Raw genomic sequence first — 25,486 nt, 5'->3', positions numbered from 1 at the left:
CAACTTTTCCTCTTTATGTACTTTCCTAGGATGAATCAGAATGGCCTTTCTCCGCCCATCGACCACGATGGGGGTACATTGAGCAACAGCAGTGATAGCATGCATAACTCCGACGTAGCGTCGGTTCTGGACATTACCACGTCACCGCGATACAGCCCCACGGGGTGTGGCATAGCATTGCGTAGGAATGAAGACGAGGAACCCAGAGGAAGAATCTCGACAGCGAGCAACGAGCCCACAAGTCCCGATAGCCCGGGGATGAGTTCCCGAAATTACGATTCGGATTCAACCCAACCTTTCGTGCACCCGGGCCAGATGTCACCGATAGGAGACCACAGCGAGGAAGTGTACAACGAGGAAACCGCACTGAACTTAGGGCGACTGCCAAGACTGAGGGTCGAAGACGACATTGCACCTGTAACCGACTCGGCTCACTGGTGGGTAACCTCCTAGCTGCGCACCCAAAACCACCACTCCTTCGCACCAGGACTCTTGGAGAGTTGCGTTGAGGAGTTTCAAAGCACCGAATGGACCGACTCGACATCGTCTGACGATTCCTCGGTTGGGGGCGATGGTCGCTTTGGCATGGGAGGATATCGACCACCCCTAGCCGACGCTGTCAGGGCAGCGAACGCTGCTTGGGACATCTACGAGAGCAGCGGCGATAGAAACGCTCCCAACGATGCCATTCCCGACCGGAGCGACGAAACGCTCTCCTCGATTGGTGACACGGATCATTACGACCCGGTTCGCAGTCCAACTCCGCGAACACCCTGGTCACCAGGACACTTGGATTGGTCTGTTGAGATGGATCAAGATACCGGAAGGGCCGACTCGGCCGACGATTCCTCGTTAGAAGGCGATGGTCTCAGGGTAACGACCGCGGTTTGGGAAAACTACCTGGATACTTTATTCTTGTTACGCTCCCCGTCCGAGAGGTCTCCCTACGATGCCGAAAACGACCTGGTCCTAGCGTCACCTGATTCCCCACCTCTCCGAATGGAAGATGAGATACACAACACGGTGTGCAGTCCTCTTCCGCAAACACCGCCAACAGTGACACTGGCAATAACCCCAGGTAGACGGATCTCAAACCCAACGACACCCAGGGCAGTGTCATCCAGGGCACCAGTCTCGCCACTTTTTCTGGCCCAAGGGTTGCGTACCTCCGCCCGATTACTCCCACCGACCCCAGGGCGTACAGTCCCACCGGCAGCCCACGACATGCTTCACTGGAGAAAGCCAAGAACAAGCACATCCGAGACCGAAGACACGCAATGGGGACTGCAAGATCTTCGGGTATCGCCCGGAGCAGAGGAGGCCTTGAGTGAGGACCACTGGGTCGTTGCCCCCCTAGCATGGCGAGTGGACACGCACGACCGCCGACTACCCCCGACTCTAGTCCAGTTCGTTCTTCAGCATGAACGCACACGGGTCCGTTTCTTTCGGCACGCGGGGGGTCACCGGTTCCGGATCACCATCTCGGGACAGCGAGCCGTCACAATTTCCATATGCAACCAAAAAGAATAGGGGGGGCGGGAGTAAGCACTAAACTAAACCCCACATTTATCTATCACATCGGTCCAGGAGGCCACTTCACGTTTCTGACTATGATTTAGTTTAAATATAAGCCATCTCACTAGCTCATTCGGCCAAAGAGCTAGTGAGATGGCTCTGAGGGCGCCGAGCTGAAGGCTACCGAACGGGTCGCAGGTTGCGGATAGCGAGCGCCCTGGTTCTCCAGGGTAGCTACGAATAAGCGTGGAAGTTGGACACGGCCCAGCTACCGCCAAGCCCCCAACACGAAGCGCAAAAAAGTAGCCCCGGACAGTCAGCGGGTATCTGCGCCGTAGCAGTACCGACGTCGCGCTTGTGCTGCCGCCTCCGACAAATAGCTCACACACACCCCCTTCCCACACTCTTTGAACCTACCTCTTTCCCACCCACACAACTCATCTCACCCCGGGCTGGACTAAGGTGTCACTCGTACCGTGCCGAGAGTCAATCTGGCTGGGAGCCCGAGTCATCAAATAACTCAGTCTCAAACGGTGAGCTCAGGCAAGTGGCGACCGCCTGTTCTAAGTCAGCCTTACCCGGGTACGGCGGATCTCTGCCCGGGTGGACCTGTCCTTTCTCCGCAGCTCGTGGGATTTAACATGGAGAACTTAACAATTAATAAACAAAAAGACTGCACAAGACGAGAGCCCGACACTCTTATAAAGTCGGAAGTCGTAACCAACGACGAAAGTAAGAGCAAGATCACGGCTCTGACTACCCCAGTCCACGTGACGTCGACCCCTGCCAAGGCCAGCGAACAACGCAGCCGGCTAAGCCCAACTCGCCATAGCGACAAGCCCAAGCCTCCCACCAGCGTAGGTGTGGCTAACCAGCCACTCCAACCTGAGGGGAGCGCCAAAGCCGGTCTCATGGTGAGTACCAGGGCAAAGGAGTTTAAGAGGGTACCACCTAACCAGGCAGGACCTCTTGAAAGAAAGAAGGCTACTAGGATCCTCAAACGGCTGGCCACCAATCCGATACGTGAGGATCAGACTTCGAAATTGGATTACCAGAAAATCCAAGAGGACATAGCCTGGGCGAAGGCAGTTATCCCAGATTTCGACATCGCTATGACTATCAGCAACAAGCGAGAGAGGTCGATGGAGTCAGCTCAACCAGCGAGCAAGAAGGCCAAAGTAACCAACCGCGGCACATGGTCGAGATCCTTTGCGGAAGTGGTAAAGGATCGGAAGATCATTGGAGTCATCGACCAGAGCGATGAAGGCGGAAGGATCCCAAGAAACCATTGGGGTCTGGTTAGACGGGCCCTTGCGACAGTGGCCTTGAAAGTGCTGGACGAAAACCCAGGACCGCCACCCGATTGCACAGATGCAGGGTGGTACCAGGGCAGCGTAAAGTTGATCGCCTGCGAAGACGAGAGATCGGCAGCACTCTACAAGGCTGCAATTGACAAAGTCGGCGAGGTCTACCCCGGGGCCAAGCTGGCAGTTTGTGAGGCTGCGGACATCCCGTCTCGACCGAGAGCGAGGGTGTGGCTGCCGTCGGAACCATCGGAACCAGAGGCTATACTCAGCCTGCTGACCAGGTTCAACCCAAAACTGCCAACAGACGGTTGGAAGGTGGTCAAGGTGGAGAAAACTGAGCGAGTCACCATGAGCGTGGCTATCCTCCTAAACCAGGCCTGCTTGGAACCCCTCGCAGCCCAGCAGCACAGAGTGAACTACGGGTTCGACAAGGTGCAGCTTCGTATTTATGACACCGATAAAACAGCGGCAGACAACCTGGCTGCCTGTGCGTCGTACGAACCCCCGAGCGACGACGAACCAGATCACGAGGAGGCCACCCTCACCGGCTACGTGTCAACCGACTTGGAGCTGACGGAGAGCCTGAAACAGCTGTGCACCCAGGACACAACCCGACCAGGGCGTTCTGTCCTCCAGGACATAGCGGAGGAAGCGGAGGGTACCCAGCCCGACCCCAGTCCCAAAGATGGTGCAGTTTCTGCAAATTAATCTGCACCACAGCAAGGCAGCATCCGCTGCCCTCCTCACCCGCCTGGCAACAGGCAACATAGACGTAGTCCTCATTCAAGAGCCATGGATTGTTGGTAACAACATCTGTGGCCTATCAACCCCCCTATACAAGCTATTTTACACCAAGGACAAGGGTAAAACCAGAACCTGCATTCTTACAAAAACACACTTTAACACATTTCTTATTCCACAGTTTAGCGAAGGCGACCTTACCACGGTCAGACTGGAGCTAAACGAACACACCCATCACACCATAGCATCATTCTATCTGGCTCACGACCACGAAGGGCCACTACCAAACACCACTACACAAGAACTCATACGCACTCACTCATCTAAGGAACTCATCCTGGGTGGGGACGCTAACTCACACCACACACAATGGGGAAGTACAAACACCAACGAAAGGGGTGAGTTACTCTACGACTATCTCCTTCAATCAAATCTATTCATCTGCAACAAAGGTAATGACCCAACTTTCATCACTAGAAATAGGAGGGAAGTACTAGACATTACTCTAATATCTGATCCCTTACTTAACCAGCTAGACGCGTGGAAGGTGGGGATCGAACACTCATTCTCGGACCACCGATACATAGAATTTACAATAAGTCTAGAACATCCTCCCGCCGAGAACATAACTAATCTAAGATTAACCAACTGGGGATACTATAAAAATCTCCTCAACAGGAACCTACCCGCTCCTCCGACACACATACGCAACCGTCAAGAATTAGATAGCCTAGTTAACACTTTTACTGATATCTGCGGTGAGGCCTTAAAAAGGGCTTGCCCAAGTAGAACAGTCAAAACAAAGCACAAACCCCCATGGTGGAACCCAACCCTAGCGAACCTTAAAAGAGAGTGTAGAACTTACTTCAATAAAGCTAAATACAACAATAGCGAATCCTCCTGGAATCTATATCATTCAAAACTAAGCCTATACAAAAAGGAAATAAGAATATCAAAACGAAGAGCCTGGGCTAACTTCTGCAGTAGCATAGAATCTACTGCGGAGGCATCCAGACTCAGAAGAATTCTAGCTAAAGCTCCAGCTACCATTAGCTATCTTAAAACCAATGCTGATGGCTGGACGGAAAACAGTCAGGAAACCCTTGAACTACTGTTAGACACACACTTCCCTAACAATACCCAGGTAGTGGAGGACCTCCACATAGAGGTGAATCTAGACGACCAGAGTATTGCCAACATTTCAAACCCTGACCGCATTCAGTGGGCTGTTAACTCTTTTAAGCCCTTCAAATCACCTGGCCCAGATGGGTTCTTCCCGGCCCAGCTACAACGGACATTAGATATGTCCCTTCCCTGGCTGACAGCCATCTTCCACGGCTGCCTTGCTCTAAACCATATTCCAACAAGGTGGCTGGACGTCAAGGTAATCTTTATACCGAAAGCCGGCAAGCCCTCCCACACTAACCCAAAGGACTTCCGCCCGATCAGTCTCTCTTCCTTCTTGTTGAAGACCCTGGAAAGGCTAATTGACACCCATATCAGACTAACCATCGACCATAGCCTACTCTCTGACGCACAGCATGCGTACCGTAAGGGTAGATCAACCGATACCGCCCTCCACTCTCTAGTGTACAGTATAGAACGAGGCTTCCACAATAAGGAATACTCTCTTGCAGCGTTTCTAGACATAGAAGGCGCCTTCAACAACGTCACCCCAACGGCGATCACTGGTGCTCTGACTGAACTGGGCATTGAGCGGCCCATAGTGGGACTCATACACACCATGCTAACCAGCAGGGTAGTGCACTCCACTATGGGATCGGCCCTCTCGACCAGGAATGTCAGTAGAGGAACCCCACAAGGGGGCGTACTCTCACCTCTTCTATGGGTTTTGGTGGTCAACAAACTGCTATCACTTCTAGAAGAGGCGGGCACAAAAGTGGCAGCCTACGCGGATGACGTGGTTATCCTACTGCAGGGCAAGTTCCCGCAAACCCTTTGTAATCTAATGGAGACAGCCCTATCCACCCTCTCTCGGTGGACGGCTGGCTGTGGACTGGGAGTTAACCCGGAAAAGACCGAACTAGTTCTCTTTACAAGGAAGTACAAGGTACCAATTCTAGTTCCCCCAAAACTACACCAAACGCGCCTAACCCTTAGCAACCAAGCAAAGTACCTAGGTGTCATCCTTGACAAAAAGCTCCTCTGGACTGATAACATCCTAGATCGCACACGCAAAGCGGCCATAGCCCTCTTCGCTTGTAAAAAAGCCATAGGGAGGAAGTGGGGTTTCTCCCCCATGATAGTTCACTGGCTATATACTGCAATAGTCAGGCCCATTCTCCTCTACGGAAACATCGTTTGGTGGCCTTCTCTAGATAAGAACTGCAACCTCCGGATCCTTCACAAGATCCAAAGGAGCGCAGAGCTCTGCATCAGTGGGGCGATGCGCACTACCGCCACCGAGGCACTAAACACAATTCTCGATCTCCAACCCCTGGACCTACTTGCCAAAAGCTGGGCATCTGCAACAGCGCTGAGACTCCGTGAAGCAGCGGCTTGGACAACGGGCTCCACGGGTCACTCCATTACCCTATCAAAACATTCACCCCTACCACGTTATACAGACTACGTCCCACTCAATCTCAATATGCCACAATTCTAGACTCACATGGCCAAACTATAACACGAAAAGAACAAAAACTCTCCTACAATGTAGTAGGGAGGACATCTCCACTCTCCTAAATGCCCTCACGGGCCACTGTCTCATAGGGACTCATGCGACAAGGCTGGGTCTAAGTAACCACGACTTCTGCCGCAGCTGCAAAGAGATAGACGAAGAGGAGAGCATCGAACACCTCCTATGCTTCTGCCCAGCGCATAACCTAAAGCGCTTTCAAACCCTAGGTAGCTACACACTTCCGAACCTTGCGGCCATTCAGGACGTAAGCATTCAAAAACTACTATGTTTCTTAAGAAGAACAGAATACTTCGCGAAGGCAGAAAACCCATGAGCTAGGGAAACGGATCTTTCAGAGATCATGTGGTATCACAAGGGGCCCATTGTGGCCTAAGTGAGGGGACTAATATTTAGTCTCCAACCACTCCTACCTAACCTAACCTAACCTAAGATTAGAATAAATTTTAAACTCAGGGTTTAAAGGAAATGTTTTTCCCACCAATTTTCCGATCGTTTCTATGGCAGCTATATGATATAGTCGTCCGATTTTGATAAAATTAAATTCGAAATTCAGAACTCATTAAGAAATGTTATTTCCAAGCGTAGGAGGTTATACTTTAAAAAACACCAAAGAAATTTTTTTTTCCGATTTCCGTTTCTGTTTTAGCCCTATAGCTTAAAAACTGAGAGACTAGTTTGCGTAGAAACCGACGGACAGACGGAGAGACGGACATGGCTAGATCGTCTCGTCTAGTGATGCTGATCAAGAATATATATACTTTATGGGGTCGGAAACGTCTCCTTCACTGCGTTGCAAACTTCTGACTGAAATCATAATACCCTCAGCAAGGGTATAACAAGAAAGGAAGTTTACTTCGGCAAGCCGAAGTTCGTATACCCTTGCAGGTCTTATTATTAAATCCAATTCGAAGTTCTTAAAAATAGAAAAAATTATATTCCCATTAGTATAAGATAAATATGTCAAAAAACACCGAAGCTATAATTTGATTCATATTATTTTCCCACCAATTTTCCGATTCTTCCTATGGCAGCTGTATGATATAGTCGTCCGATTTTGACAAAATTAAATACGAAATTCAGAACTAATTAAAAAATGTAGTTTCCAAGCGTAGGGGGATATATGTTAAACACCACAGATATAATTTTTTTAAATTTTTTCCCCGATTATTCCTAAACGAGCTATAAGATATAGTTGTCCTTATACTTATATACTACTACTGCAAAGGAAAGAAGACTTTTGGAAAAGTTCCAGGCCGATAGCTTTAAAACTGAGAGACCAGTTTGCGCAGACGGGCGAACAGACGGGCAGACGGACGTGGCTAGATCGACTTGTCTAGTCATGCTGATCAAGAATATATATACCTTATGGGGTCTGAAACGTTTCCTACTTCTGACTGAAATCATATTACCCTCTGCGAGGGTATAATAAGTAAGAAAAGTGCTTGAAACCCCCGATCAGCTTTTTACACCCGTTACTTGTAGAGTAAAAACCCACTCTAACGCCCATAACGCTTAAATCTGTATACCGCCGGTAGGTGGCGCATTTTAATTTCGCTTTGCTACTTGCATATCTCTATTTAGCTGAGTAACGGGTATCTGATAGTCGAGGTGCTCGACTATAGCGTTCTTCCTTGTTTTATACTTTATATGGTAAAAAGGAAGAGTTTCTGAACTTCCTTCTGCATGTTACATACTTTCCGACGAATCTAGTATACCCTTTTACTCTACGAGTAACGGGTATAAATATTCTTTTTTTAAGCGTGGGATTCCAAAGCCACACCTCCCGCCTAATCAACCGAGGGGCGCTGCCTTGTGTCGTGCGGCATGAATCCGAGAGATGATAGACGCGTAGAAAAATAAAGATAAAGTTCGAGGAAAAAAAGTAGGATCTAAATCTGTGTTAAAACATTTAATATTAATCGTCTTAGGAGAGGCAGAGAGTCAAATTTTGTGATAATAGGATAAAGTCAATTGTAATCAGAACACAATACTCTGAAAGATCTAGATCTACAATGATTTAAAATTAGGGGAATGAAATTTCTTGTTAATCTGCATGGAACAGAAAAGTTTAGCTGGATAACCAAGTCGGGGCTATACATTTAACTCCGAATAAGGTTATAAATAAAGACTGTTCCAAGCATCGTTCTGCGGTTGACTAGGGAGGGTTAGGTAATTAGGAGTAATCTATTAGAATTAGAAGGTAAAATAAGGTTTGCATCCCAGGCGCCTACCTAAAGCAAATAGTAAAAAGTTCTTCTGTACAGATTTGATACGATCAACATGAATTCCGTATTGCAGACTCCAGACGGGTGATCCATACTCAAGTATCGGGCGGACAAGCGAAATAAATAAGGTCTTAGTTATATAAGGATCATAAAACTCCTTTGACCACCTTTTAATAACGCCATGAGCACCCCTAGCTTAACTCACCATGGACGAGATGTGATCAGCAAACCTTAGTCTTGGGTCCAACAAAACACCATGATACATACCGAGAGTTATTCTATCCAATGAGCCCTCACTCAGCGTCTATATTGCATATTGAGGACTCACACGACAAAAAGTCACTACACTTAGAGCCGTTTATATCCAGTAAATTGTTTGAAAATTATTTAAATTGGATTGTAAGTTGGACTGGCAAGAAGTATCCTTGTATTGCAGGCATAATTTAACATCATCTGCAGAGGGAACGTGGAGTAGACGAGAGAAATAATTTTTAAAAAGTACTCTTCTATTCTGGAATTCATATAATCCATATATATATCCATTTTAAAAGATCAACAGTTTTCTAACCAGAAGAACATGACTTAGAGGGTCAATTTCTTTACTAAAGTCTGTGAAATTGACGTCTGCTTGAAGATGTTTTTTAAATCCCTTTATCACAAATGATGTAAGTTCCAAAAGGTTAGTGGTTGTTGATCTACGTGTCATAAGCCCGTGTTGAAACGGAGATATATCTACCTATAGAGTAATACAATTTTCAAAGAGCTTTGGGGTCGCTGATAATTTAGAGATACCTCTATAATTATTTGCTTCCACTTCGCTTCGCGTCCTATGGAGAGGATTTGCTCACGATTCCTTTCACATATGGGGAAATTGTGAAGATTGTTAGGATAGGGTTAACAATTTAAAGAGGGGCTTGCATAAGGCCTCCGCGCAATATCTAAGCACGCAGCCAGGAACTCCATCGGGACCAGGTGAATAAACGTACCTAACACGTTGAAGACCAACAAGTAGAGAGCTTTCGTTTAAGGTTGGTCAGAATATTAAATAAGACTTGGATACAGTGTAAGAATAAGGCTGTGAAGAATGAGGTAAGGTAGAATATGTCGTTTGAAAAAGCTTGGAAAACAGAACGGCTATTGCCTGATCGGTCGGAAATGGACCTTACAACGATTTAAATAGTTTTTGTAACACAGAGAGTTAAGCACGGTAAAACTATCCCAAACCCTTAAGTATCTAGAATAAATAGATTGAGGACCGGTATTTTTTTATTTCCTATTGTTTACATCAAAAGGGCGTTTAATTTCAGGAGGCAGTGTCGAGCGGCAGTTTTATCCAGATGTCTACATCTCGCGCGAATTTTGTTTAAGGAATCGCGAAGTTTTAAAAAAAATAAATTATTTGTAAGTAAAACACGTCAAGCGGGTTTGGTGGGCAAAAATCAACTGAATATTCTTTATTGATAATGTTTTAAAGAAAACTTAATTTAGGTTTACAGAAGTGCTTATTACGAATTATTCTGGTCGACATGTGTAAGATCGTTGGCCTCTAGTTAGCCTGAATTTAATAACGATCGATGAACTATGCATTTCCTGTTTACTGTGTTATATTGCTTATTTGGATTCTTAGAACTTATTTTGGTTGGCATGTGCCAGATCGTTAACCTGTGCATTTCCTGTTTGCTGTATTACTTTAATATATTGTTTATTTATATTTAGCATTTAATGAGTTAAGCAATTCTTGTACTTTATTATTAAGAGGTGGTAAAGAAGAAATTGGGTTTTGGACATATGTGGGAAGTGAAGTGGGGTTATACGTAACTTCTCCCCCTTTTAGATAAGAATTCTCCTGAATTCTATTGTTATTGAGCTGAATTTTAATTTTCTTGTGTTTTAAAACAATGTACGCAATTAATACAATTATTGACAAAAGTATGGTTGCATTAAAAAAATAATTTATGTCTTTATGTGTTTTTAATTTTCTTATGTTCGACCAGTTAATCTTATTATTTTCCAATATTTTCTCAAAAGTGATTTGTTTAGTAAAATTTTGAGTTTGATTTGATTTCTCATATAAAATTCTTTTCTTATCTAATTCGTATGAATTTGTAAAATAATTATTTTCTATACCTATTGTACAATTTGTAAAGTGTATTAGAATATTTTTTTTCATTTTAATTTCATTGCTGTTACAATTTTGATATAATGTTTCATTTTTAGCATTCTTAATTACTACGGTTTCTTCGTCTAGTTCTAATATTTGCATTTAATTTCTTTGTATCAGTTTGCAATTTTTCTTAAATACACAATGTTTACTTTTTCGCATTTCTTTTAATTTTTTATTTGTTTTATAGGTGTATGTTGAATTTTTATAGTTAAATATCAGTTCTGATTCCTGATCTATTTCAAAGTTTTCTTCATTAGGCATCGGTATTATCTGTTGTATTTTTACTGTTATAAAGTTTTTTGGTATTTCTATTGCGAATACTAAAAGATTATTTCTGAACATAGCCGTAGCTAACTTTATATGGTTTAGTTTGTTGAAATCGATATTGTATTTTTTTATTTCGTGATCTGTTAATATGCTGGGATGTAATATATTGTATCTAGCAGAAGCAACGTTATCCTGCAAATGTTCAATCTTATTTTTTATTAACTGAATTTTTATCTGTTGGTCGTAATATAAGTTCTCCTGGTATCTGTTATTTTCGAATTTGCTAATTGCATTCAATTGTCTCTCTATTGCCTCTCTATCTGATTTAACTATTTGTTCAATGTATTTTATTGTATCATTGAAATACGTATTTATGTAAATTTGCTTGTTTAATGCTTCATCTGTTTCCTGCTTGTTTTCTTTAAATGTAGAGATATGATTCTCAACTTCTTTCCTGTCTTCATCGTCCATTGTTCCAAACAACCATTTTGCTGAACTACCTACTACATTAATTAATCCTCTTCTTTCGCGATTGTGGTTTCCATATAGGGTATACAATTTATTTTTTGTTTCAGTTAGTTCCGATTGTAATATGTGTTTGTTGTCATTGTTTGTCATTTCTATGTTTTTTCCTATTTCGTTCAAAATATTGTCAATATCTTTTAAGTTTATTATATGTACTACTATATCTGTTGTGATAATTATATCTTGATTTTTCATCTCTATTTGCGCATACCCGTCCTGATCAGGTATTTCTTGAATCGTTAGTGTTCCCGCTGTTGTTGATATTGCCATTGTCATTAGTATTGTCGTCAGCAACATAGTCGTCGTTAGTATTTTCTGTAAATTTATAAGGGCGTTTAATATTTATTGGGTCAATATTACCGAGATTTGCTTTTTTGAATTTCGGAGCTTCTTTGTGTCTGACTGCCTTGTAGTTCTTTATAAAACCCTCTTCTCGTTTTTCTTCATAATGCTCCCTGTTGCCGTTGTGCTTTTCTAACATTTTTTGTTTAGCGCTATCTATATTTTCTTTTTTTTTTTTGTCAATTCTATCTTATTGTTGTGGGCTTCGCTGGGGGTACATTTGATTGTGGAGTGATATCTTTCATTGTAATTTCTCACTGCTCTCTGCATAATTTGTTTTACTGACATATTCGACGCTTCCGTTTTATATGTTATTCTAAACTTTTCTGCTAGTGAATTGTGTAGTCTTTCTACATCTGAATTGCCAGTGTGACTATTCGGTTTTGTTAAGTGTAATTCTATCCCTTCTTGTCTTAGTAGTTCTTTAATCCTGAATGAATCAAATTCGTTATCAGCTATTATTTTACCTGGTTTGCCTATTTTCGTAAAATGTTCCTCCAATTGTTCTACTATAGTGATATGATTTCTATCATTTAATGGGTATACTGCTGCGAACTTTGAAAATTTATCTATGGTCGTTAAAAAATGTGTATTTATACCCGTTACTCGTAGAGTAAAAGGGTATACTAGATTCGTCGGAAAGTATGTAACAGGCAGAAGGAAGCGTTTCCGACCCCATAAAGTATATATATTCTTGATCAGGATCACTAGCCGAGTCGATCTAGCCATGTCCGTCTGTCCGTCTGTCCGTCTGTCCGTCTGTCCGGATGAACGCTGAGATCTCGGAAACTATGGGAGCTAGGCTATTGAGATTTGGCGTGCAGATTCCTGAGCTTCCTACGCAGCGCAAGTTTGTTTCAGTAGACTGCCACGCCCACTCTAACGCCCACAAACCGCCCAAAACTGTGGCTCCTACAGTTTTGATGCTAGATAGAAAATTTTAACTGAAATGTAATGTTCTCATCAATACCTATCGATTGACCCGAAAAAAAGTTTGCCACGCCCACTTTAACGCCCACAAACCGCAAAACCCTGTGACGCCCACAATTTTCATGCTAGATAAAAAATTTCAACTGAAATGTATTGGTCTCGTCAATACCTATCGATTGATCCAAAAAAAAGTTTGCCACGCCCACTTTAACGCCCACAAACCGCAAAACCCTGTGACGCCCACAATTTTCATGCTAGATAAAAAATGTTAACTGAAATGTATTCGTCTCGTCAATACCTATCGATTGATCCAAAAAAAAATTTGCCACGCCCACTCTAACGCCCATAACGCTTAAATCTGTATACCGCCGGTAGGTGGCGCATTTTAATCTCGCTTTGCTGCTTGCATATCTCCATATAGCTGAGTAACGGGTATCTGGTAGTCGAGGTACTCGACTATAACGTTCTCCCTTGTTTTTATTACATATGTATCCAAGTGTATTATCTGATTTTTATCTGATGGGGTTTCCGTTTTACTGAATTTATTTTTAATAGGATTTCTATCATATTTTATTTCTTTGCAAAAATCGCATTGATTTATAACCATTTGCACCAACTCTAACAATTTTGGAAAGTAAATCTTGTTTTTCAATTGGTTATATGTTTCCTGAATTCCTGAGTGCATACTTTCTCTTACATGATAAAACGAAATTTGTCTTACTGCTTCTGTTTCATGTTCAATATCTTGAGCTCTGAGTGTGCATTTTATGAATTCTAATTGTTTGTTGTCTGAAAACATTTCCATTAGTTTTTCTTGTACTATGTTATACTCTTGATACGATAATTCTGAATAGATTCCGACTTTTCCTTTGTGTATATATTTCCTGAAAATATCTCCCATTGTTGGAAAGTCATGTTTTGCTATAAATATTATTGATTTTCCATGTATTGTTTTATACTCGTCTGTTTTACTGTCTGTAATAATTATTTGTGTTTTATATTTGTTAACTTTTTCCTCTTTTATATAAAAATGATTGTGTAAATTTTCTTCGGCTGAGTGTACTGTTGATGTTGAGAGATTATCTTCAATGTTTGCTCTGAAATATTATGTCTGAAATATTATCTTTGTATTCATTGTCTCTTTCGTTTTTGGTTTTGTTCGTGAGGTCGCTGTCTTCCAGTCTGCTAAGAAAATCTGCCACTCTGTTCTCTTTTCCTTTCAAGTAATCTATCTCAAATTGATATTCTCCTAATTTTAATAACCATCTCTGGTGTCTGGGTGAAATATCTTTACCTTAATGTTTTGAGTGTAAGAATTTTATTGGCTGGTGGTCAGTTAATATTTTGAATTTATTCCCGTAAAGGTATGGTCTGAAATAATTGACGCTCCATAGTATTGCTAGGAATTCTTTGTCTGTTGCTGAATAATTTTTTTCATGATTGTTTAGCTTTCTTGATGCAAAGCAGATTGGATGACCGTCTTGAGATAGGACAGATCCAATTGCATAATTTTATGCATCTGTAGTTAATGTAAATTTTTTTTCAAAATTGGGATATCTTAAAATTGGGTGAGAACTGATTAAATGTTTTAATTTTTCAAATGCTTCGACATAGGTGGGGTCTTTTAGATTTATTTTAACATTTTTTTTCAAATACTTGGTTATTGGCTGTGCTACTTTAGCATAATCTTTTATAAATTTTCTGTAATAATCTGTTATACCTAAGAAGCTTTTTATTTGCTTCTCTGTTCGTGGTAACAGTAATTTTTCTATGATTGCGATCTTATTTAGATTTGGCTTAATGCCCTCTTTTGTAAGGATATGTCCTAGAAATTCAGTTTCCATTTTCATGAAGTTACACTTGTCAATCTGTATTTTTAAATTTTTCTTTTCTAATATTTGGAATATTTCGTTAATAGCTTGAATATGTTCTTTTAATGAGGTGCTGAAAATAAGTATATCGTCTAGATACACGACGCATTTTTTATTAATGTGATCCCTAAGTATTTCATTCATAAGTCTTTGGAATGTGGCAGGGGCATTTTTCAACCCAAATGGCATTCTTATAAACCATATAGTCCATGTGGCGTTACGAATGCCGTTTTTTTTCTGTCTAATTCTCGGACTAAGATCTGATGGTAGCCTTTGGCTAAATCTATTGTAGTGAAGTATTGAGCTCTTCCTAGTTTATCCAAAATAGAATTAATGTTCGGAATCGGAAATTTGTCGTCTATGGTTATTTCATTTAACTTCCTGTAGTCTATTACTATCCTAAACTTTTTCTTTCCTGAGTTGTCGATCTTCTTCGGGATTACTATAAGTGGGCTAGAGTATCTTGAATTACTCTTTCTAATTATACCCTGTTCTTCCATTTCTTTTATTTGTTTCCTAACTTCTTCCGCGTGTTGTGGTGGGTATCTATAAAGTTTTGAGTTTAACTGTTCCTCTGTATTGGTCCGTATTTCGTGTTCAATTTCTGTCGTACTAGTTAGTTGGTCTCCCTCCTTAAAAAAAAGTTTGCTAAATCGTTGTACAATGACTTTAATTTCTCTGACTTCTTCTTCATTTAAGTGGTCGAGTTTCAAATTCTCTAAGTTTTTACTGCTACTTTCTAATACGGAAACTTCTTCGTATTGATATGGATTGTTTATAATTACGTTTTCTTTTTGATTTAAAATTAAAACCTTCCTCTCAATGTTTATAAATGCATTCAAAAAATTTAGGAGGTCTATCCCTATGATAAAATTGTATTTTCTTCCCTTAAGCGGGGCTAATTTCCATCGTACTCTTGCGTTATTTGGTAAGTTAAATTCTTTTGGGGCTGTGGTATGATTTTCGTACGCTATTACGTCTTTGCTGTTAATTGTAGTGTATGGTATGGGCGTATTTAGTCTTATTTTTCTGTAACCGTTAATCTGGTCGCTAACTAAACTCAAGGTGGCTCCTGTGTCTATTAAGGCCACGTATTTCTGTTTGTCTATGTTAAGTTCTATTAGTGGTAACCCATCCGAGGCGGCTTCGTAAAAAAAACCGTATTATTGAATTCTGCCTGTGGATAGTTTTCCATTTGATTATTATCGTGTTTACTGTTCGAGTTATGGTCACTGTTGTAGTTGTCATAGTCGTATCTGCTTTGGTCGGTATTGTTTTGGTGATGGTTGGCTTCTATGTTATCTACCTCCATAGGTACCACATTCGCTGGCCTATTTTGCCTAGACTGATGTGATCCTGCTTGTTGATTCCACTGATTATTTTGATATCGTCTACTTTGTCCGGAGTTATTGCCTCTAAAATTCTGAGGGGTATTGTTCTGTCTAACTTGTCCTGAATTGTTGCTCTGATAATTTTGATGTACATTTTGCATTGTATTGTTTTGCTGATTATATTGTTGATCGGTATTCTTATTTTGATGTGCATTTTGCATTGTATTGTTTTGCTGATTATATTGTTGATTGGTATTCTGGTTGTTGTTCCTGTAATTGTTTTGATTAGGTCTACCTTTCCTATACTGATACCTAATGCAACTATTCTCATATCTGCGTTGCATCACTATCTTTAATATAGTGCTTAAATCTCTGACTTCGTAGATCTTGTCTAGTAAAGTGCCTTGTGTCATTTCTTTGGCTGTGTTAACTAATAAACTTTCGACATTACTTAAATCTATAAAATTATCATTCATATGATACACAATTAATTCATCATTTTTATATTTTATATTTTGAATTTCTACTGCAAGCTCGCTCACCGAATTCACTCTCAGGTCACATATCCTCTTGTAGATTTGGTGCGGCTCCGTGTCTGGTCTGTATCTTAACTTCAAGGTGGCTTTTATCAGGTCCCAGTTGTCCGGCTCCGGGATATTTATTACTGCATCCTTTGCTTGACCCTGAATTGTCCTGTAGAATATTGTCCTTGTGGCTTCTCTCTTGAGTTGTGGGTCCTCTACCGTCTGTAACAGGTACTCCACGCTACTGAAGAAGGAGTTGATGGAGATTTCCCCGGTTCCCGTAAAGGTTGCCAAACGATTGATGTTTTTGAACAACCGCTCTTGTTGGGCTGGGTTGTTTCCATTTCCTTGGAGCTGTACATACGCTTGTTGCAGTTGCTCCAGCTGTCTTTCCCTTATGGCCAATTGTTCTAAAAGATCCGCTTGGGGCAACTGGCCGTTATCGTGAGCCATCCTGCTATTGTCGTATGAAGCGATCCTTCGCTGCCTTCTTATATCCAGGTTGAGTTGATTTCCTTCTTAGCGCTGTCTAAGTCGATTTTAGTTCGATCTCTACAGGCATTAATCCACTGATTTTTAGTTGGATTTAATGCTGTTGCGCTGCTTGGTCTGGTTTTGCTTTGATCAATGCACTTTTCTATGCACTGCACCACGTTCACTTAGCGGACTGATTTTTAGTTCGCTTCTGTTTGCTGACTTTTTGTATTTTTTATTTATCACAAAAAATTTTTGTTATATTTTTTTTCTTCACGTTAAGTTCGATTTGAATAATTACTGGACCCTCTTTAATTAAAAAGGATCCTACCGACTGCGCCAATTTTGTTTAAGGAGTTACGAAGTTTTTAAAAAAATAAATTATTTGTAAGTAAAACACGTCAAGCGGGTTTGGTGGGCAAAAATCAACTGAATATTCTTTATTGATAATGTTTTAAAGAAAACTTAATTTAGGTTTACAGAAGTGCTTATTACGAATTATTCTGGTCGACATGTGTAAGATCGTTGGCCTCTAGTTAGCCTGAATTTAATAACGATCGATGAACTATGCATTTCCTGTTTACTGTGTTATATTGCTTATTTGGATTCTTAGAACTTATTTTGGTTGGCATGTGCCAGATCGTTGACCTGTGCATTTCCTGTTTGCTGTATTACTTTAATATATTGTTTATTTAGCATTTAATGAGTTAAGCAATTCTTGTACTTTATTATTAAGAGGTGGTAAAGAAGAAATTGGGTTTTGGACATATGTGGGAAGTGAAGTGGGGTTATACGTAACTCGCGCTTGCACTGCCGTCCGCTCTCCCTCTCCATCTCTCCCCTATGTCACCGCTCCGCTCTGGAGCGCTAAAGTTAAGATAGGCTTAAGCAGTTCTTATTTCCAAGTGTACCAATAATCACCTTTGCACGTCGCGTAAAAACCCCAAAGTACCACCGTGTTTTTTGCGTACCCTTCGTTCTTGGGACTTCACCTATTTCAGTGACCAAGCCGCCCGCCCCAACATTTTGGTCCAGTCGAAGCCGGATTTCAAAATCTTTGGAAAGAAAGTTACAATATCCACAAATTTTTTCAAGCAAATCGTTTGCAATTTAGTTGTGCAGGTGACAAACAAGCATAAGGGAAGTATTTACAATTCCCGCAACGTTATTCCGCTATTCGCACCCCACACATGTACAAATTAATATTGTCACTGGTAATTTTAGTAAAAAAATATATTTTTTACTTATTCGAACTTGGTGTTAAACCTTTTAATTTTATTTCACTAATACAAAACACTTTATTTCTTACATTCGAATTCCGAACTTCCGGTCTGTTTCTCGATCCAAAATGGACTGCCAGCTTAATTCTAAAACCTTATCCAACGAACCTCTGCCAGAAGCTTTTCTTTGAGCTTCAAGAACTTTTCCTTGGTTTAGAATAAAAGCTTTTGATGAAATCATGGCATCCTATTGAGAAATTAAAATATGCTGACCGATTCAATTTGTTTGGGTTTGAATCGCAATAGTTTGAACTTGCAACGCAATTGATTGGGTTTCGAGCGGAAGTCCTTTAAGTTTGGTTTGTTTATCTTGGCTGGGATACCAAGGGCGGGCCCCAAAGCCGAAGACAAGGGCAAAGACAAAGGCAAATGCAAAGGCAGAGGCAAAGATCGCTTAGATCGAATTTTGAAAATTGTTTATAAATTCCATAAGTGGCCCGGTTTCACGGGTTGGATAACTGGTTGGATAATCTTGCAAATGTTTGGTTAAAAGGATTATTATTTCTATTTTGGAGTTGGATGATGGCGTCCACTTCCACTGGTTCACCCCTGTTTTGGTAAGTATTGTTCGGTTGGGTCCAAACATTATTTTTTGGGCTAGAACTGAACCGAGTATTGCTGATAGTTATTATTGTTTGGAAGTTATTAGCATTAAGATAGCTGTTAGCATTTTCATAGGTATTAAAAAGTTGATAGCTATGTGATTTCCCTGATTGTAGTTGTCCGATTTATAATATGAGTCTTATGAAGTTCTTAGATTTTCGTTAAAGCGGCGTCGAGGAGAGCTAAAATGATAAGCACACTGTGCCCTCAATTGGTTGCTTTCCATTTCTTGCACTCTGGCTAATGCGTTTCGCAAGTCAGGAGAATTAACGGAAAACAGAGTGGCGGAAATTGGGCCGTTTAGGCCAGTTATAAACACTCTCAAGGCGTTTTGCCTGTGTCTGAGGTTTGTTTCTGTAGTTATGGGATTTTCTTTCATATAAGTCATTATGGTTTTATTTATTATTAGGGTAAGCCAAATTATAAAAGTAAATAACTGAGAACTTATTTTGTGTAGAGACGCTTAGTTCTTGTTCAATTATGTGAATAGGTCCCTTGTCGCTAAAGACAAAGTCGAGCCTGGCTAAAATTGCGTCAAAGGTTAAAACCGTTCCGTGATTAGTAAAAGCATCATTGTATAACTTCTTGTACAAATTTTCCGACCGTTCTCAGCGCTGTCGCCTCTCTGCGTCACCGTTAATTGCACTGCGATACATATCTGGGAAGCAATGGTAAGCAATCTTGCCACATCCAAACAAACATTTTAAACTAACCCTCTGGGAACGACTGCCGCCGCAATTGGCGATGGAATCTCCATAAGACATCGGTATCTTTATATGTACTGGGCCTAGCATTTTTTGGGTGGGTCAACTCCTTAATCAATTAAAGTGGTTTGTTAGAGATAAACCTAACCTAACCGAACCTAAGGTAGTAAGAAAAGTTTGGTTGAACAAATCAGCTATAAATAAAGAGTCATCACATTGAAAGTGGTGTAATTGGAAAGCCTGTTCTTTTAACTTTTTTCTACACTATTTATAAGTCAATTGCAAAGCCTTCTAGAACTTTTGCCAAATGTGAAAATACTTTTTAAACTATCCTTGCTCCAGTAATGGTGCCAAAATAGTTATTAATTTACTTCCTCTGTAAATGGTACATGGTTAAGAAACATTTTTTTTCAATTTAATTGGTTTCTTTGGACACCATTCCTTCCATCTCAAATGGAACAGATTTTCGCGTTTTTCTTCAAAACCTTCCTTCATGACATAAAATTGCGGTTAAGCTTTTTGACGCGGAGGACCACATTTATGTTAATGTAATTTTTTTTCTTTGTTGATCTACAGAATATTATTATCCCCTGAAAATTCGATGATGTCAACATTTTTTTTGGGCGTCTCGGCCCCGTTTTTAACCGTTAGACTTAGTATTACGGCATTTTGGGTCATCGAGCACTGGCAGCATCACTGACACCATGAAAACTATATATATAGATCAACAAAATCCGTATTATTAAATATTATTTTTAACTTCTTGCCTCACAGGTAGTGCAAAGTACCACTAATAATAGTATATAAAAGTTTACCCTGACCTCTCTGATTTTCTATCACCACTGTACCAGTGTTGATTCTAACATCGGATTTTTAGGTCAATAGGTTGTGCTACCTTAGACAGAAACACTTAGTCCAGATTTCCTCGTAACTGCAATCGCATACTTTTTAGCTTGCCCAGCACTAATAGCAAGGAAACTGACGTTATGCATAACAACTTGCACCAAATTCTTACGTTCCCCAACACTGAAAATTTAAAATAACGTTTAACGGCCGATGCTCCCGAATACTGAACTTGGGTATATACGTTTAAAAATCTGTTAAAAATCGATTTACCAACGGATTGTCGTGATCAATGGCGCATATTCTGCGTTACGGGTTAGCCTTCAAGAAAACAATATAAAACTAATTTCGGTTTTTACGCGTGTATTTTTAAAGAAGCCATTTATGCCAGCGTTTTTGTTTTTTTTCCCAATTTTTCAACTTTGATGAAGTGTAGCTTTTGAACTAATGAATGGAACTTAATGATGTGTATAAGGAAGTTAAAGGACATTCTATTACCTGTAAAATGAGTCTTTGATGACCGAATTCGGTTAATCACAACTCGAGTTAGAAAATAAAAAAGTGCGAAAAACGTTTTTTACACTTAAAAAAAATTAGTACCATAGAAAAAATTTTAAGTGCCCTTTTCTTAATCAGGGAGATGTATCTTACCGGAAAACAAAGGTTTCCTTAAAGGCGTATTTCATCAATTTTCTTTTGTAAACTGGTGATATTATTATTATTATTAATTCACTCGACACGGCTAGCTTGTACTCTTCTGCGAAAACCCGACCATTTGGCTTACAATTTATCACAACACATTACAGGCTCTTGCCGCCACTTGCGACTATATGCACCTTTAGTGCCACAATTTCTCATCAGATCAAACATAGCCTCTGTGTGTGATGTCCTGTGCACCCCTCTTAGGTGACAGGTCTCAAGTCATCTCCTGCGTCTATTTCAACGCCATCACTCTCTTCGACCAACTCAGATTCAACTCGTTTATCTGGCAATTTTTGCAAGCTCTCATGAAAATACTTAAAAGTTATTTTACTAGTCAATGATTTCGATAGGTAACGATCACCTTCCAGCAATTCTGTTACCACAAGCAGTCCTTTAAACTTGAGATTCAATTTCGTTTTATGCCGTTCCTCACTTCGTACCAAGACATGATCGCCAATCCCATGTTTCACAATTTTTGCCTCATTTTGATCAACTCTACTTTTATCACATCTTGCATTTTTAACTATATTCTCTTTAGCTTCTGCCCTAGCTTCCATACAATGCATCTTAGGTTCAGCTATTATGGGTAACATGCCCAAAGGTCTTGCCTGCCTTCCTATTAGTAATTCTAAGAGTACAATTCATAGCTAACACCAGTTTACAAAAAACATTAGTTTACAAAAAAAAATAATGAAATACGCCTTCAAGGAAACCTTTGTTTTCCTTGATTAAGAACAGAGCACTTCAAATTTTTTCTATGGTACCAATTTTGTACAAAGTGTAAAAAGCGTTTTTCGCACTTTCTAACTATTTTTTAACTCGAGTTCTGATCAACCGAATTCGGTCATCAAAGACTCATTTTACAGGTAATAGAATGCCCTTTAACTTTTTTATACACATAATTGAGTTCCATTAATAAGTTTAGAAGCTACCCTTCGTCAAAGTTGAAAATGTTGGAAAAAATTCAAAAACGTTGGCATAAATGGCTTCTTTAAAAATACACGCCTAAAAACCGAAATTAGTTTTATGTTGTTTTCTTGAAGACTACAATCACTATCACTACAATCACAATCACTACAATCCGTTTGTAAATCGATTTTTAACAGATTTTTAAACGTATATACCCAAGTTCAGTATTCGGGAGCAGCGGCCGTTAAACGTTATTTTAAATTTTCAGTGTTGGGGAACGTAAGAATTTGGTGCAAGTTGGGGGCTTAACTTTTCCGATTTCCCCCTTGAATTTTATCTTAGTTTTCCGGCATTTTACGCCAAATTCACGGCTCTACGAAGAAAATTTCCGCCGCGATTCCGCGACGGACCAAACGTCTTGCAGCGCGATCGAACAACTGCCTTTGGCTCTCGCTCAAAGGAAGAACGAACCCCAAGCAAAAGCTTTTGATTTGTAACTTAGCAAACAAAAATGGTTATGTGTGTCGGGTCTTCTTCCATCGCCCCAAAGGCAATGCTGTTGGCGGGGCCCTGAACTGGGCCTCTTTTCCGCTTCTCGACCTAGTTTTTCGAGCAGCTTGTCCGGCTCCAAATATAATAGGGGATGACCTCCACAGATCTCTCTCGAATTCACGGCGGCCGCGCAGGAACCTTTTGAGGACGGCTGGTAGCCTAATCCGTAGTTAATCTCCTAAATATATCTCCTTTTTTCCGGTGGCCCAGCAAGATGAACAGGCCGACCTTAGTCACTCGCGCTAAGCTTTGCGGATTAAACACTTGTAGAGAAATTTTCACTTCTGCTCGCCTAGGCTGCCAAAACGGAAAAGACCGACTCTGATGCCAAAATTCAGGCGGTAACCCAAACCCCGGAGTATGAGGTGAAAAACTAGACGCGAGAAAGCCTGACATTTGCCCCTGTTGCTCTCACTTATTCCGAAACCTGCTACAGGACATTTCTTCGCACGAATGCTAGATGGCGCCACCCCTGTGTCTCTATGAGCCACTTCTGCTTAAGCAAGCGCTACACTATAAATAATATATATTCTTGATCAGGATTACTAGTTAAGTCGATCTTTCCATGTCCGTCTGTCGGTCCGTCCGTACGCTGAGATCTCGGAAACTATAAAGGCTAGATCGTTGGGTCTTGGCACGTATGTATATTCTTGAGCTTCTTGAGCAGCGCAAGTTCATTTTGCTCCAACGTTAACCTAGTATACCCTTTTACTCCACGAGTAACGGGCTTCACTTTTCAAAAACTTGTAATATCAAACAAAAACACCTCTTAACGAGGTAAAAACCTAGAGACATTTGCACCTTCAACATACAAAAGTTCTAATCTCAACTTTCGTGACGAAAATGTACTATACGATCTACTAAATAAATGCACTTTCAAAATTTTTCTCATTTGGCTCGCCGCTGTATAATATACCTGTGTAGGTAATAAGCTGTACGATTTTGAAAAAGAGTGCCTATCGATTGACCTAGAAAAAGTTTGGTACACCCACAAACGCTATTAACGCTTGAGTCCGACTGTTCCCCACCGTCTCAAAGATTTTGTAAAGGTGAAAATGGGATTTAGTTTTGTTCGCCCATTTACCTAAAAATTGTTCAAGTCATCACCGCTAGGTGGCTCCCTGAAATCTCGAAAAAAGTCGCTTTGCTGCTTGCATTCTCCATCTCCCTTGCGCTTCCTTTAAGACAATACAAGAGAGTCCGTAAATAAGCTCATTTTACATTTAATGGATGTGTTATATATTATTTTGTTGATGTAATATGAACAATTATGCATAGAACATATGGCTCGATTTCCTAAGTCTTTGGTGAAGGCTGATGAACCTCTTCGTTCTGCTGCTCACCCTGCTGCCCGTTCTGCCCCCCGTATTGACCATTGGCCAGCTCCTCGTCCATCTTAGGTTTCTTGGCATTGAGCAGTTCCCTCTGATCGTAGGCCTCTATACGCTCCTCCAGTTGGTCGACCTCCAGCCACATTTGGGACGCCAGAAGCCAATTCGGCGGTGGATTGTCGTTGATTAGGGTCATCAGAGTTTTCAGACGTTTACGATCCCAGTGATTGGCATTTTCGCTTCGATTGGTCATCAGGGACTGCAGATATTCAATCGGTTGCTCGCCGTTATTCGGGATGATCACACGGTCGGCTGAATCCAGAGTACCGTCGTCCACCGCCTGGCAGGCCTTCTCATTCAAATCGGGAACAAACGGTGGGCAAGCCGTTGGTTGTTTACATATCATGATGGAAGCGGCCAACGGTTCTGCCTGCGGATTGACCGCCGGCATCAGGTGCGTGGCCAAATGTTGGGACGGCGGTATCTGCAAGGCATTCATCTTCTTGAGCTTCGACGGACCCATTGCCAGGACATTCGTTTGGGTGCCAACTGAACGCCGGGACGCGGTCTCGGTCGTCTGCACTACCGGTACCACGCTCCTCGGTGCGATCATAGAAATGCGTTTCTTTGGGGCCATGGCTGTGGCTAACTGAATATGCCGAAATTGTATAGATTTTTTTACTTTTTATAGAAAGGCGCTAGAGCTTGACGTTGTCGAAAAGTTCCGATTGCAATAATTCAGCTGTCACAGGAAAACGAATGGCCAACTAGCTCATCAGATCTTAGGAACAGGGCTGCCACCTAAAAGCCATAACTTAATGTATTTTTGTATCCTTCGATAGCCAATTTTTTGGTTTACGACAAGACCGATTTATTTTGGACACATATTTTTTATTAACTTTTAGTGTAGGGGAGTGTAGGGTATGAACGACTCGTTTTTTGAATGCCACTTTTTCAAAAATTAATATGTTTTAAAAGTTTAAAAGCAGAAAGTTGCCGACATCTATTGAGCATATTCCCGTAAAAGTTCAATGGTAAAATTCCAGCGGAGTTAAGTACTACAGCTCTTGGCGTAAGCCAATAATTTTTCACTTCTAATAGTTGTAGGGTAAAGTGACGAACTGATAAATACACACTAAAACTTTATCCAAATTATTGATTTTTTCTTTAAGAAATGTTGAAATTTGACAATAATGCAATTCAAATTCAAAAGAAAACGCTATAGTCGATGGCCTCAACTATTAAATACCCGTTACTCAGCTTAAGGGAGTGCGGGATTGATGGAGATCTGTTTTTTTCACTACAACACCTATCCTATAGCGCCACCTATCTTCTTCTTCTTTAGCGCCACAGGCGGCTGAACTTAAAATAATTAACGAAGCAACATAACATTATTATACCCGTCAATCGTAGAGTAAAAGGGTATACTAGATTCGTCGGAAAGTATGTAACAGGCAGAAGGAAGCGTTTCCGACCACATAAAGTATATATATTCTTGATCAGGATCACTAGCCGAGTCGATCTAGCCATTTCCGTCTGTCCGTATGAACGCTGAGATCTCGGAAACTATACAAGCTACAATGTTGGGATTAGGCATGCAGATTCCTAAAATTCCTGCGTAGCGCAAGTTTGTTTCAGCAGGGTGCCACGCCCACTCTAACGCCCACAAACCGTCCGAAACTGT

General features: G+C 41.0%; 2 protein-coding genes across 2 annotated transcripts; one reads left to right on the top strand and one right to left on the bottom strand.

The window, feature by feature from the left end:
* Window positions 1-2,921: 2,921 nt before the first annotated feature.
* Window positions 2,922-3,874, top strand: LOC139353443 (uncharacterized). The gene is made up of 2 exons (XM_070997647.1): window positions 2,922-3,685; window positions 3,745-3,874. Exon 1 carries the CDS (start codon window positions 3,171-3,173, stop codon window positions 3,528-3,530), a length of 360 nt encoding a protein of 119 aa, XP_070853748.1. The 5' UTR covers window positions 2,922-3,170; the 3' UTR covers window positions 3,531-3,685; window positions 3,745-3,874.
* A 19,813-nt stretch (window positions 3,875-23,687) lies between these two features.
* Window positions 23,688-24,555, bottom strand: LOC118878607 (uncharacterized). Its single transcript, XM_036821653.2, has one exon. It carries the CDS (start codon window positions 24,437-24,439, stop codon window positions 23,768-23,770), a length of 672 nt encoding a protein of 223 aa, XP_036677548.2. The 5' UTR covers window positions 24,440-24,555; the 3' UTR covers window positions 23,688-23,767.
* Window positions 24,556-25,486: the final 931 nt, after the last annotated feature.

This window comes from Drosophila suzukii, chromosome X (assembly GCF_043229965.1).
Source record: "Drosophila suzukii chromosome X, CBGP_Dsuzu_IsoJpt1.0, whole genome shotgun sequence".
In the NCBI taxonomy this organism is placed as follows: Eukaryota; Metazoa; Arthropoda; class Insecta; order Diptera; family Drosophilidae; genus Drosophila; species Drosophila suzukii.
The sequence above is the reverse complement of the archived record's forward strand: the minus strand, read 5'-3'. Positions and strand labels throughout refer to the sequence as shown.